Source organism: Ovis aries, chromosome 23 (assembly GCF_016772045.2).
Source record: "Ovis aries strain OAR_USU_Benz2616 breed Rambouillet chromosome 23, ARS-UI_Ramb_v3.0, whole genome shotgun sequence".
NCBI lineage: Eukaryota > Metazoa > Chordata > Mammalia > Artiodactyla > Bovidae > Ovis > Ovis aries.
The window spans coordinates 35709591-35724263 of record NC_056076.1 but is presented as its reverse complement, the minus strand read 5'-3'; the positions used below and the strand labels follow the sequence as shown (position 1 = coordinate 35724263).

The window sequence follows — 14673 nt, the reverse complement described above, 5'->3', positions numbered from 1 at the left end:
AAACTGGTGAAAATGCTGTGTGTTTTTACAGTAAGTGTGACTTCTGGTCTCCATCAGTCTAGCATTTTTAAGCAGTCCCTGAAGTTTGCAGCTTTATATCCAAATCCTATTTTTAAACACAGATACACCGCCTTGGTGCCTACAACCAGTTCATTAGCCCTTGTGGGCAGGGCAAAGAGTTTTCTAGCACCAAAGAGAAACCTAACGGATTTTTAAGTGAATGTATTTATTTCTTTTACTCTATACAAACCTGAATGATCTGTCTATGACAGTTCTGGGTTTTTAAAAAGTAAAATGGAAGACAAATTAGAGAGGGTTGAAAATGACTGCCTGTCAGCATATTCAGAGGTTTCTCTGGCTTCCAGGAAAAAGGGGCAGGACTCAAGGTCCCTGTGTGTGGTTTGAGGACAGACTGAGGCTTGTGTTTTGATTTGAGAATCAAAACTGAACCTAAACTTGTAAACATTACATGTTTTATTTTTTTAAAGGGTAGCTTTGCTAAAATGCAGATGAAACATTTTGTTCTTTGGAGTTTCTAGGAATAACCATGCCTGTTAGAAAACCCTCAGATTATTTTAACTGTATCTCTGGGTCTATATGGTAATTTTTTGAAAAAAAAAAAAAAAGATAATTATTCAACTAAATGCCATGCTCATTGCCGATGCCAAGCCCTCCCTGGGTTGGTTTGTATGTTTGTTTGCATAACCTTTAGCTCAGTTGATTCTTTTTCCACAGGCCTCGGCAGCCAGCAGGCAGATTCTTGTTTATTTAAATAAACAACGTAATGAATAAATCTGTGATGGATACCTACTACGTGCCACACACTGAGCTAAGAGCTGGGGATAAAACCAGCACCAATTTTCCTGCCCTAAGGGATATTGGGGACTTCCCAGGTGGCGCTAGTGGTAAAGAACCCGTCTGCCAATGCAGACCTAAGAGACTTGGGTTCAATGCCCGGATTGAGCAGATCCCCAGGAGGAGGGCATGGCAACCCACTCCAGTATTCTTGCCTGGAGAATCCCATGCACAGAGGAGCCTGGCGGACTACAGTCCATAAGGTCGCAGAGAGTCAAACACAACTGAAGTGACATAGCACACACGCACGCAAGGGGTCTTGGAGTAGCGAAACCATGACAACACCGTGATGGGAGTCCTGTGATCAGGAGAGAGACCCTAGCAAGATAAACTTCAGCATAGGTTTCTTATAGGATGTGACCAGCTGAGTCTTGAAGAGCAGGGAGGGCTTAGCTTGGGGAAGAAGCCTGGGAAGAACATTCTAGGTGGGGAGAAGCATGCATGGAAATGCTTGGAGGAGAAAGAGTTTGATGCAAGCCACACATTTCATTATGACTGAACTGGAGAAGCTTGGGGAAGAGCACAACCAGCTTCTCCAGGGAAGGTGCCGGGAGCCCTGGGGCTGGTTCACTTTAGGTCACACATCTGCTCCTTGACGAGAGCTCCAAGAATCTTCTCACGTGGTCCTGCATGGCTGGAAGGCTTGCTGAATAAAATAGACTGGATCCATTGGCCTACAAGTAATATATAAACCATAGCCATGCTTTAAAAAATGAGTCATCATTTTTTCAAAAGCTGTCGATACCGAGAGGGACAGTCAGCCTTGATCTCAAGCTGCTGGAGGCTGGATTTCATGGGAGTCACTTCTGGAGAGAGACACTCTTATTTGAAATGCTATTCTTTATTTTTCACTTTATATACTTTATTTGTTTCTACATTTTTAGTGGAGATATTTGACTGACAATATTATATTAGTTTTGATGTCAAACATAGTTGGTTCAATATTTTTACAGATTATATTCCATTTAAAGTCATTACAAAATAATGGTTATATTTCCCTGTGCTATACAGTATATCCTTGTTTTTTATTTTATTCATAATTTGTATCCCTTAATCTCCTACCCCTCTTGTCCCTCCCCTCTTCCAACTGGTAACCACTAGTTTGTTCTCTGTATCTGTGAGTCTGTTTCTGTTTTGTTATATATACTATATTAGCTTGTTTTATTTTTTAGATTCCACATATAAGTGACATTATACAGTATTCATCTTTCTTTGTCTGACTTATTTCACTAAGCACAATACCCGCCAGGCCCTTCCATGTTGTCGCAAATGGCAGAATTTCACTCTTGTTTATGACTGAGTGATATTTCCTTCCGTATGTATGCACCACATCTTCTTGACCCGTTCTTCCACCGATGGTCACTTAGTTGATTCCTTATCTTGGCTATTGCAAATATTGCTGCTGTGAACATTGACGTGCCTATATCTTGTCAAATTAGTGTTTTCATTTTCTTCAGGTACATACCCAGATGTGGAATTGCTGGGTCATGTGGTAGCTCTGACTTTAGTCTTTTAAAGAAGCTCCTTACTGTTCTCCATAGTGGCTATACTAATCTATGCTTTCACCAATAGTGTACTAGGGTTCCCTTTTCTCCACATCCTCACTAACATTTGTTATCTGTAGACTTTCTGACCAGTGTGAGACATGGTGGTTCTGACATTGTGGTTTTGACTTGTGTTTCTCTGGTGATGTGGAACGTTTTTTCACTTACTTGTTGGCCATCTGTATATCTTCTTTGGGAAAATGTCTATTCAGGTCTTCTGCCCATTTTTAAAATTGGCTTGATTTTTGATATTGAGTTGTATAAGCTATTTATATATCTTGGATATGAACCCCTAAGAGTCATATCATTTGCAAATATCTTCTCTCATTCAGTAGGTTATCTTCTCATTTTGTCAGTGGTTTCCTTTGCTGTGCTAAAGTTTTTGAGTTTAATTAGGTTACATTTGTTTATTTTTGCTTTTGCTTCCTTTGCCTCAGGAGACAGTTCCTAGACATTTTAGAATGATAAATTTATAACCATAGAGAATTAATTCTTCTGAGAATGAATAAGAACAGTGGCTTTCATTTAACACTGCATCACTAACTTTTCCAGTAATATACAGTCAGGAAAATGCTGGGGGAAATGTCTTCTTGGGAAATTATTATTATTTGGAAACCCACTTAGGCATCTTCTTGTGAACTGTTAAAGATTCACATGTCACTAAGGAGAAGCAGATTGTCAGGCCTTAGTGGTGAACTCAGGACAGAAAGTGGCAAATACCCTTGACTTTGCATCTCTTTTACTAGGATTTTATGTATAAACTTGAGCTAGATGTTCTTTGCTGTGGAATCTCCTTGCAGATAAGTGAGTCACACTTGCCAAGAATAGCAGGGAGTCTGAGTGACACAACTTTGTAAATAAATTACAATGTTATTCTTCCACCTATGGAAATTAATATAAATGATAATACAGGTTGAGGACTTTTATAATACAAAAAAATTTAGGAAGTTCTAAACTATTTCTAGAGTCCCCAAGGCACTACGTAATCATGAGAACAGCTAAGAACCTAGAGTTCTCAACGACCAAACTGCCATTGGGATTTGCAACAAGTACGTTATTTATTTTCCTAAAAGAATGGCTTTTCCCCTAGATTTGATTTCATTTATACTTTTTGTTTTTTTCTGTTTCCTTTATTCTGTCATGAAATGATCTGTTGTTGAAACTGAAAGATAAAATGTGAGCAGGTATGTGCATTAATCCATTGATTTCCAAATCTTAGTTGTAGAGAAAATGGACAATGTTACAGGTGGCATGGAGACATCTCGCCAAACCTATGATGACAAGCTCACAGCAGTGGAAAGCGACCTGAAAAAATTAGGTAATCTGCAGTGAGAGTGAACTATGAAGTTGAATCCCTGTTAACTCAGCAGTCCCTAACCTTCTTGGTACCAGACACTGATTTCATGGAAAACAATTTTTCCACTGACCGGGGGTGGGTGGGAGGATGGTTTGGGGATGATTCAAGTGCATTACATTTACTGTGCACTTTATTTCTATTCTTATTACATCAGCTCCACTTCAGGTCTTCAGACATTACATCCCAGAGGTGGGGGACAGCTGCCCTAACTCAACTCTATGTAAATGATCAGTTGTTTTTTTTTTTAAGAATGACATGGCTCTAAACTCACATTCACCCAGAAAGACCTTAAACTTTCATGTTGTATGTTAATGTTTCCTCATGATTTAATTCAAAAGCTTTAAAATTTTAAAATTAAGGACCAATTTTGAAGTTGAATCCCCTCCCCGCAAAAATACTATTGTGTACCAAATAAAATCTGAAGATCAATCCTGGTGAAAAAAAATCACAGATACCCTTTATCAAAAGCTCTTTTATAAAATGCTTGGTAAATTCTTATTTGAAATATTTTAAACTGCACAATGAAGAAGGCAATGGCATCCCACTCCAGTACTCTTGCATGGAAAATCCCATGGATGGAGGAGCCTGGTAGACTGCAGTCCATGGGGTCGCTAAGAGTCAGACACGACTGAAGCGACTTAGCAGCAGCAACAGCAGCAGCAAACTGCACAAAATAATTGTAGAAATTAATTTTAAGAAATAGAAAATTCCAGCCTATTTTATCCTGTGATTTTTTTCCCCCAACTTTTTAAAGAAGAATTTTGGTGATTTTGAGAAATAGAAGATTCTAGCCTATTTTATTATGTGATTTTTTTCCCCCAATCTTTAAAAGAATAATTTTGGTGAACTTAACAAATAGAAGGTTATTGCCTTCTTGTCATCCTTCCTAGTGCTCTAGAAACAAGTAAATTCCCCCTCCTTCCATGAGAAAAGTGTTCACCCAAGTTAATCTGTGCTGGTATTCTGCACCCTTTCCAATTCCTGAGGACCCAGGTTTAACAGAGATGTAGATTTTACTAATGCATGCAGTGAGCACATCACACAAGTTTTCTGTCCGAAACAGAGCACATTCCAGTTAGGAATAAAACTCTGTTTTATTCTTGGGAATCTGTGACCTCACTTGAACGCGCCTCCATCCCACCAACCTGAGTAACACATGTGTCTGATTCCAGGGGACCAAACGGGAAAGAAAGCGCTCAGCACCAACTCAGAACTCTCCACCTTCAGGTCAGACATCCTGGATCTCCGTCAGCAACTTCGTGAGATCACGGAAAAGACCAGCAAGAACAAAGATACGCTGGAGAAGTTGCAGGCAAGTGGGGATGCACTGGTGGACCGGCAGAGTCAACTGAAGGAAACTTTGGAGAATAACTCCTTCCTCATCACCACTGTCAACAAAACCCTGCAGGCCTATAACGGCTACGTCACGAATCTTCAGCAGGACACGAGCGTGCTGCAGGGCAACCTGCAGAGCCAAATGTACTCTCACAATGTGGTCATCATGAACCTCAACAACCTGAACCTAACACAGGTGCAGCAGAGGAACCTCATCACGAATCTGCAGCGCTCTGTGGATGACACGAGCCAGGCGATCCAGCGCATCAAGAACGACTTCCAGAACCTACAGCAGGTCTTCCTTCAAGCCAAGAAGGACACGGATTGGCTGAAGGAGAAGGTGCAGAGCCTGCAGACTCTGGCTGCCAATAACTCCGCCTTGGCCAAAGCCAACAACGACACCCTGGAGGACATGAACAGCCAGCTCAGCTCCTTCACAGGGCAGATGGACAATATCACCACAGCCTCCCAAGCCAACGAGCAGAACCTGAAGGACCTGCAGGACGTGCACAGGGATGCGGAGAACAGAACGGCGGCCAAATTCAGCCAGCTCGAGGAGCGCTTCCAGCTCTTCGAGTCAGACATTGTGAACATCATCAGCAATATCAGCTACACAGCCCACTACCTGCGGACACTGACCAGCAACCTGAATGAAGTCAGGACCACGTGCACGGACACGCTGACCAAACACACGGACGATCTGACCTCCCTGAACAACACGCTGGCCAACATCCGTTTGGATTCCGTTTCTCTCAGGATGCAGCAAGATTTGATGAGGTCGAGGTTGGACACGGAAGTGGCCAACTTGTCAGTGATTATGGAAGAAATGAAGCTGGTGGACTCCAAGCATGGTCAGCTCATCAAGAATTTTACCATCCTGCAAGGTAAGTGGAAATTCTGAACTTACGTTGTTATCTATGATTGTAGGACAACTGACCCTAAAGCTCGACAATTTAAAACAATAAGCCTGTATTACTGTGTAGTTCCTGAGGATCAGGGATTCGGGAGTAGCTTAGTGTAAGTCGGTGGTTTGGGCTCAGTATCTCTCATGAGGTTGTAGTTAAGATGATAGCTGGAACAATAGTCTTCTTATTTATCTATTTTTGGTTGTGCTGGGGCAGGGAGGTCTTTGTTGCTGCTCACAGGCTTTCTCTAGCTGCGGCAAGTAGGGGCTCCTCTTGTTGCAGTGCACGGGCTTCTCATTGCAGTGGCTTCTCTTGTTGCAGAGCATGGGCACCAGGTGCTTGGGGGCTTCAGTAGTTATGGCACCTGGGCCTAGTTGCCCCGAGGAATGTGGACTCTTCCTGGAACAGGGATGGAACTCATGTCCCCAGAATTAACCACTGGACCACCAGGGAAGCCCTGGGGCTGTAGTCTTCTGAAGCTTTAATTGGGGCTGAGGAGCTGCTTCCAAGATGGCTCATTCATATGGCTCTTGGGCTTGTTGGTTATTGGCAGGTGGCCTTGGTTCCTCATCATGTGAAATTGCTTGAGTGTCCTCACAGCAGGGCAGCTGGCTGCCTCCAGAGCAAATGATCCAAGAGAAACAGAAGGAAGCCAAGATGTCTTTTAGCCTCAAAGGTCACATACCATCATTCCACCATATCCTCTCCTTTAGAAACAAGTCACTAAGTCCATCTCACACACAAAGGGGAGGGGAATTAAGTTCTATTTCTCGAAGGGAAATAGAAGGGAAGCATAACTAAGAATTTGTGGACAGTGCTTAAAGGTGCTCCATTAAATGTTTGTGAATGAAAGACTGGTTAATTTGGAACTTTTCAGTGCCTAGCTATTTCAATGCCATTACAAATTGGGCTCCTTTGGAAGAAAGGTTCAATCTTCTAGATCATGGAGTGACCATTAAGAGATGGCTACTTCCAAGTGCCACGAACAGTGGATGATTGGCCATCACAGTAACTGTCAGGCCACAGAGGAGGGAAATGATGTGACTTACATATAAAATCTGAGTTTTACTCCAAACCAGGGCATCCGTATAAACTGAAAGTCCTTGGACCAGATTAGATCATTTTTGAGCTTTCAGGAAAGCAATAATCACCAGAATGACTTCACTAAGAAGAAAGCCAATGGACTTCATTTTATTTCCTGACAGTAACAGAGATAGTATATTGTTTAAACTAGGAGAATGAAAAATAGCACATCTGGACTTCAGCGAGGCTCCTGGCGGTGATACCCTTCAGAACAAGGTGGAGCAATCAGTGCTGGATGAATGATCAGTTAGATGGGTTTATTGGTCGTATTCATTTGCATAGCAAATTACTAAAAACTCAGCACTTACAGCTCCCATTTCTCATCTCACAGTTTCTGTGGTCAGGAATCTGGGCACAGCATAGGTGTATCCTTTGCTTAGGGTCTTGCCCAGGTACAGGCTCAGTGAGGGGCTATGGTTTCATCAGAGTCTTGACTAGGGAAAGCCTCATTTCCACACTCCTTCAGGTTCTTGGCAGAATCCATCTGTTGGCAATCTGGATGGTAAGATGGGCTGTCAGGTCCTAAAGGTCACCCCAGCCCCTTGCCATGTGGCCATCTCAAACCATTGCAGCTTCTTTACACCCAGCAAGGGAGTCTCTCACTCCAGCCTGCAAAGATAGAGTCTTATATAATGTAACCTAGGCAAGGGAATGACATCCCATCACCTTTGCCATATACAGTTGGTCAGAAGCAATTTACAGTTTCCATGCTTAAGGGGAAAGGATTATACAAGGGCATGAGTCACTGAGAGTCACCCTTGGGTGTGACTGCCATGCTAGTTGAATGAATATAAAGGGTGATAGTTAAATGAGGCCCTCTGAGCCTGGAAGCAGAGCTGAGTGGCAGATGGCAGGGACTGCTCAACAGCTTGGCCAGGACTAGCATGAGGACGTGGATGACAGCCAATACTTGTGTGATGTGAAACTGTGTATACTAACAGGTCAGAGAATCTTGATCCAAAATGATCTGCAGAGGCTGGAACAGTAAAGAGATGCCAACAAAATGAAATAGATGGGGGAGACATGAAAATCCCTACTTGTAGATAGAGAAGGCCAAATACAAATGTTGATGGGGTGGGTGGTGGGCATGACTTAGAGGAAGTGTGCATGAAAAGTGTGGGGCGTTTTAGTAGACTGTAAAGCAACTCAATGTGTCTGCCAGGGAAGCTCATGTGATCTTTTGCTGTATTAATAAAAATATGATATCCAAAATGAGGGAGGTGATACTCCCTCCTTTTAGCATGGCAAAACCACTCCCCAAGGATAGTGTGTATGTTGGGAAGCCTGATCAACAGGGGATGCTCACAGACCAGCACGCTCAGAAAAATAGGATCAGGGTGAGTGATGGGGTCTAGAAATCATGTGCTGTGAAGAAGGATCGAAGAACCTGGAACTTTAACCTATAGGAGAGACTGCTTAGTGGGGAATAAGGCAGCTGTTTATAACTATTCAAAAGGCTGTCATGTGGAAGAGATTTTAAATGACATCTGAGGCACTCCAGAGGGTGAAACAAAGACTAGTGGGTACTCATTAAAGGAAAATGTTTTAGTTCTTATATAGTGTTCCTTATAAAAATTGCTGTTGCTTGAAAATATAATGGATTCTGTGAACCGTACGTGTGCCCAGCTATAGAGGGGCTGGACAATGCCTGTCAGGGGTACTGTAGGTGAGAGTCATACTCTGAATAAAGAGTGGGCTTTCACACAGCCAGACAGTTCTTCCGTGCTTGATTTATTTATTACCTATATTTATTATTTATTTCTTTTCCCCTATTCCTTCTCAACTGAAATTCAGAATGAGGGGAAATCTCAGCAGACTTGCAATCTCATAAAATAAGTGCTTTCTAATTGTCTCTTAAAGTTGTAATACCCTCAACAATCCTAACATGGTATTCTGGATATTTTCTAGCTATAAATGTCTTTGGAGATGTCATTTCCTTGGAGAAGGGGGGCTACAGTCCATGGGGTTGTAAAGAGTTGGCCACGACTTAGCGACCAGACAACAACAATAAATGACAATAAATAGATTAACAATATCCAGATTCAGATATTTATTAACAATAAATAGATTCAGAGCCTGGCTTTAAATGAATTAATGTTTCCATTCTGATTATTTTTATCAACTGAAGTTAAGTATGAGTGTAATGAGGGCTTTTCATGAATTACCCCTGTGACACCCACTCTGTAAAGCAGGTGCTCAAAAACTCATTGCCAGTTATACATAAGGAAACTAAGCCTTCTAGGGGTTTAAAGAACTTCCTTAAATTTACAGAAATGATAAGTAGCTAAATGGGATCTAAGCCCAGATTGTTTGGTGCAAAGCCTGTGATGCAAACCCCATAGATAATCACAGAAAATGCATGCCCTTCCTCCTGGCCGCCCCAGGGGAGCCTATGAGGCCAAGGAGATGGGATTTCACTCTAAATGTGAGGGGGAGTTTTAAGGAAGGGGGTGACATGACCTGATTTATATTTTTGAAAGGTCATCCTAGATGCTGGGGGAAGAACAGATAACCAGGAAGTGATCCTGGAGGCAGTGTTCCAGTGAGGAGTGAGGGACCCATCGTGGGTGACTTGGGATGGATAGTAGCAGCATGCATGACCATAGTGAGGAGTGAGGGACCCATCGTGGGTGACTTGGGATGGATAGTAGCAGCATGCATGACCATAGCGGGTCTTCTCAGTCAGGAGGAATTCTGGAGAGAGAATCAAGGGTAGCCCTGCCCTTCCCCAGATGATAGCCCGGACTGGCCTTCTGTGGCCGTGCCTGCAGGGTGAGGAACACATGGGCTGGAGGGGCTGTGAACGTTCAGAGCCCACCCAGATCCCTTTTTGATCACATTTGGTGTGCAAGACCCTGGATTTCTCTCCCCAAGGTGTCCCAAGCCCAAAGGGTACATTGATGGAGTAGAGTGCTGTGGGCAGAAACTGGACACGGGATCAGGCCAGCTTTGAGGAGCTGGACAAGGCTCATGGATGGATCAGACATGAGCAGGGCGGAGGAATGGGCATCTCCTAAGTGTTTAGCTTGAGCAACAAGGTGGATGCTGGGAAAGATTGAGGCCAGGAGGAGAAGAGGGCGACAGAGGATGAGATGGTTGGGTGGCATCACCGACTTAATGGACATGAGTTTGAGCAAACTCAAGGAGATATTGGAGGACAGGGAAGCCTGGCGTGCCAAAGTCCATGGGGTTGCAAAGAGTCAGAGATGACTGAGCAACTGAACAACCACAACAAAATTGAATCCTGTCAACAATGATCTCTACCTCCATAAACCCCAGAACCTTATGAAAGGCTTTTATTGTTGTTGTTGCCGATAGTGTAACATTTTTTCATCCTAATTTGGCACATGGAAGACTTCATACTTCATAAAACACACTCTTAGGTAGCAAGTTCACCTCACACCCTAAGCTACTGCTACAATACATGCAGGTGTAAGTCGCATCCTCCTAGTACAACCAGACAATTCCCTGCACCTGCTCTTCTGGGAGGACCATGAGGTTTAGTGATGAGAACGAGAGCCGTAGAGCCAGAGAACCCTGGAGATGAGTACCAAGTATCTGCCTACCTATTTCAGTTATAAGGACTTAATGAGATAATGTAAATAAAACAGGGCAGTGCCTGGCAGAGGCTTAGCTAATATTCATACCCAAGTGTGAGTATGTTCAGTTCCTGTCCAAGTTTTTCCCTCTGCTATAGCCCCAGCCAGTATATCACCATGGAAGACAACATTCGTGCCCACAAAGAACACAGTTGTACAGATGCAGGCTTTAAGGTTGACGGGAGTTCAGAAGTTCTTACTGCTGGCTTCCCGGTGCCCAGCCCTGGAGAGGAATCAGACTGGCTGCTGCCCCTCTCTGACTTTCCCTCATTTTTGATCCATGTTATCTATTTGTTTTTGGCTCTGCTGGGGGCTACTCTAGTTACGGTGTGCGGGCTTCTCATTGCAGTGACTTCTCTTGTTGCAGCACCCAGACTCTAGGACGAGTGGGCTCAGTAGTTGTAGCATATAGGCTTAATTGCTCAGGGGTGTGTTGGGATCTCCCCAGATCAGGGATCGAACCCATGTCCCCTGCAGTTGGCAGGTGGATTTTTAACCACTGGACCACCAGGGAAATCCTGATCCACGTTTACTGAGTGCAGGCATTCGAAGGCGTTGAAGCACACCGTGGCCAGTTGGTGAGAAACAGTGGCTTAAATACATCCTCCTCTGTGGACAAAGAGCTTCCGTGGCTTTCCAGATGTCTGACTATCTTGAACATGAGGTCAAGAACCAAATTATTTTTTAAAATGATTGCCAAATATCCTGTCTTAAATTTCCTTTTTATTTGTATATGCCTTTTCACCTAAGCCCTGCAGAATGACTTTTTCACATGTGGGTGTTAAATAAATGTGATTCATTTCACTGCGTGAGAAGAAAAATATGTCAGATGATATTACTATTTTTCTGTATCTTCCAGCCTGACCACTTGTGGTTCTAAAATAAAAGTCTCCACGATGTTGAGTGGCAGTAAGAATTAAAGTGTTTTCTCTATTTTCCGTTAGGCACAAGCAGTTTTTTTTGGAAAACAAGTTGTAAAGTTATTTCAGGGGTAGGATACGGGGCTTGGCCCTTCTCAAAGCCTGCAGCTTGGTGGCCAAAGCAGCAACAGCACAGTATTTAAAGTCTCCTATCCTCTTTAAGATGTTTGTTTAAAGGATTCTAGTGTTTAAAGCTCCTGGCTCTGGAGCCTAGAAGCCTGGGGAGGAGGATTTGCTGACAGTGCAAACACAGCTGTTCTGAGTTCTGGTCTTGGTCATATACAGGCATTTCTGGAGCCTTCATTCGACAGCTTTACCAGCAACATGGTATCCTGGCATTTCAGAATCCCAAGCCAGGGGAGCTCCCTGGTGGTTCAGTGGTTAGGGCTCCACACTTCCATTGCACGGGACACGGTTCCCTGGTCAGGGAACTAAGATCCCACAAGCCACGTGGCAAAAAAAAAAAAAAAAATCCCAAGCTAGGCAGCCAACCACGTGGCCTCGTTTTCTGTTCTGTACAGGACATCATGTCTGCCCCACGTGTAACGTCACCATTTTCTCAACTCTGAATTCAAGGTATTGCATGGGCTCATGAATACTGTCTTGTCATTTATTTCAGAGTTTTCACTTTTAAGGCACTATCAGTGGCTTATATTTTATTTCATTTTACTTTAACAGCTGCCCCCACCAAAAAATAAAAAAGATTCAAGTAATACCTAAAATCCTAGAATCATCCAGATGCCAAAAGCTATACTGGCATCCCAGGTCCTTGAGGAAGATATACCCCTAGCATTAGTGATCAGCTTTGTAGGGGGATCCAGTCCTAACTTTTGAAATGGTTTTAGCTCTTTTTCTTAGTGATTTTTAGAAAGAAATAAATAGCAAATATCTAGGTCTTAAGGAGCAAGCAAAGTATTGTCTTAATGAGACAAGTATATGAATGAATGAATCCCCGAGTACAGGGCATACAGAGTACATTTTCCCATAGCCCAGTGTTTGAAGGCAGAGTTCCAGCCTCCAGCTCTAGCTCTGTGATATTTTCCCAAGGCTGGGGCAGCTGTGGATGAAGACGTGGGTCCTAGCAGTGTGCCTGCTAGGAGTTTATCCACCACCATGGATATAAAACATTATATTAACTTTTCAATATAACAGAGAACATATTTGTTTTTTTAATTGGAGGATAATTGCTTTCCTAAGTTGTGTCGGTTGCCCCTCTTGAGCCTCCCTCCTACCCCCACCCCGGCTCTCTAGGTTTTCACAGACTGCCGGGCTGGGCTCCCTGTGTTATAAAGCAGCTTCCCACTAGCTGTGTCTTTTACACGTGGTAATTTATATATTTCAGTACTACTCTTTCAGTTCATCCCACCCTCTCCTTTCCCAACTCTGTCTGTTCTCCACGTCTGTATTTCTCTTCCTGCCCTGCAAATAGGTTCATCAGGACCCTTGTCCTAGACTCCATAGGTAAGGGTTGGTATATGATATTTGTTTTTCTCTGACTTACTTCACTGTGTATAACAGGCCCTAGGTTCATCTACCTCAGTTCAACAGACTCAAATTCATTCCTTTTTATGGTTGAGTAATATTTCATCATATATATATACCACAACTTCTTTATGCATTCATCCATTGATAGACATTTAGGTTGCTTCCAGGTCCTGGCTATCATAAACAGTGCTGCAGTGAACATTGGGATACATGTGTCTCTTTGAATAGGCAGATAATCTATTTGTGATGGATATAGTGCTTCATATGAAAAATTCAGTTTTTATCCTAATCCAGCTAGGAAATCCATCACAAGTAGGATTTTAGGCTATCCAAGGCAAAAACTTGCATCTCCTCCCAATATTTTATTCCCTTCCTTCTCAACATCTGGAAATTAGTATCAGTTGGTATTTTGTGTTGACTATGAGGTCTACATTTTTATGGCATTTTAAAAATAAGCCATAAAAAAATTTTAAAAAAGAAAAAGAAAATAAAATAAGCCATGATTCTTTGTGGAGGGGGTGAGGATATTCAAGTGTAGCTTAGGTTCAGAGAGAAATAGCCAAACACCATATATTACCTGACCCCAGAAAGAAAGAAGATTCATGAAAAGCTGTCACCCCAGGTAAAGGAGTCTTGGATTCATGTCAGGAGGGGAAGAGAGAATCGTATGTCTTTGGAATTCTGTTGGCAACCAGAGGAGGGTGTTCTGGAAGAAATACAACTCTCTGCCACATGGGTCTGTCGGAACATTCAGAACAGGGAGACAGGCCCTGGAATGGGCACCATTTCCTGGCCCTGGGTGGACTCATTTCCCATAACTTGCGAGTACAGCACCAACCCGCCATGAGTGATAGAGCGACGCTGGTTACTGGCAAATCCATAGAGAGAATAAAGAACTTCTAAAGCACTTGAATTTCCCGACAGATCTTCCTCATTATTTTGATTTCTTAAGGTCAAACATAGAACATGAACAAAACCGAAGTAGTTGTGTGTGTGTGGGGGGGGTGGGGATTACTTTTATTTTTGCCCTTATTCCAAATAAATCAGATTTCTGTTTGTTTTGGCCTATTGTCAGAATCGTTCCACTAGAACCTTCCATCGTGCTGCGTGCTTTACAGAGGAACATACAGGCCACCTTCCCCACTAATACTCTCTTAAGACATTTTTTCTCAACTACACAAAGGAGCTAAGTTACCTTTTTGAAGGTGAAGGTGAAGTCGCTCAGTCGTGTCCGACTCTTTGCGACCCCGTGGACTGTAACCTACTAGGCTTCTCCGTCCATAGGATTCTCCAGGCAAGAATACTGGAGTGGATTGCCATTTCCTTCTCCAGGGGATCTTCCTGACCCAGGGATCGAACCCGGGTCTCCCGCATTGGAGGCAGACGCTTTAACCTCTGAGCTAACCCTTTTTAAAGGAGATCCATCTGGCAGTAAAAACCAACCCTCTGTCTTTCCTATATGGGTAGGCTGTTTAATGAGTCTCCTCAGGTTAAACAGGAAAAAAAATCAAATTATGGATATAAGATCACAGGATCAGTTCAGAAGTATGAATAGAGTTGGGAAGACATCTCCCCATGGCCAGTCTTACT

General features: G+C 43.0%; 1 protein-coding gene across 1 annotated transcript in view; it reads left to right on the top strand.

Annotated features, from left to right (window-relative positions):
* Window positions 1–14673, top strand: part of COLEC12 (collectin subfamily member 12) — a 178896-nt gene that overhangs the window by 146602 nt on the left and 17621 nt on the right. The window contains exons 4-5 of the mRNA XM_004020490.6: window positions 3619–3717; window positions 4929–5975. Coding sequence (XP_004020539.3) covers window positions 3619–3717; window positions 4929–5975 — 1146 coding nt within the window. The remainder of the gene's footprint in view (window positions 1–3618; window positions 3718–4928; window positions 5976–14673) is intronic.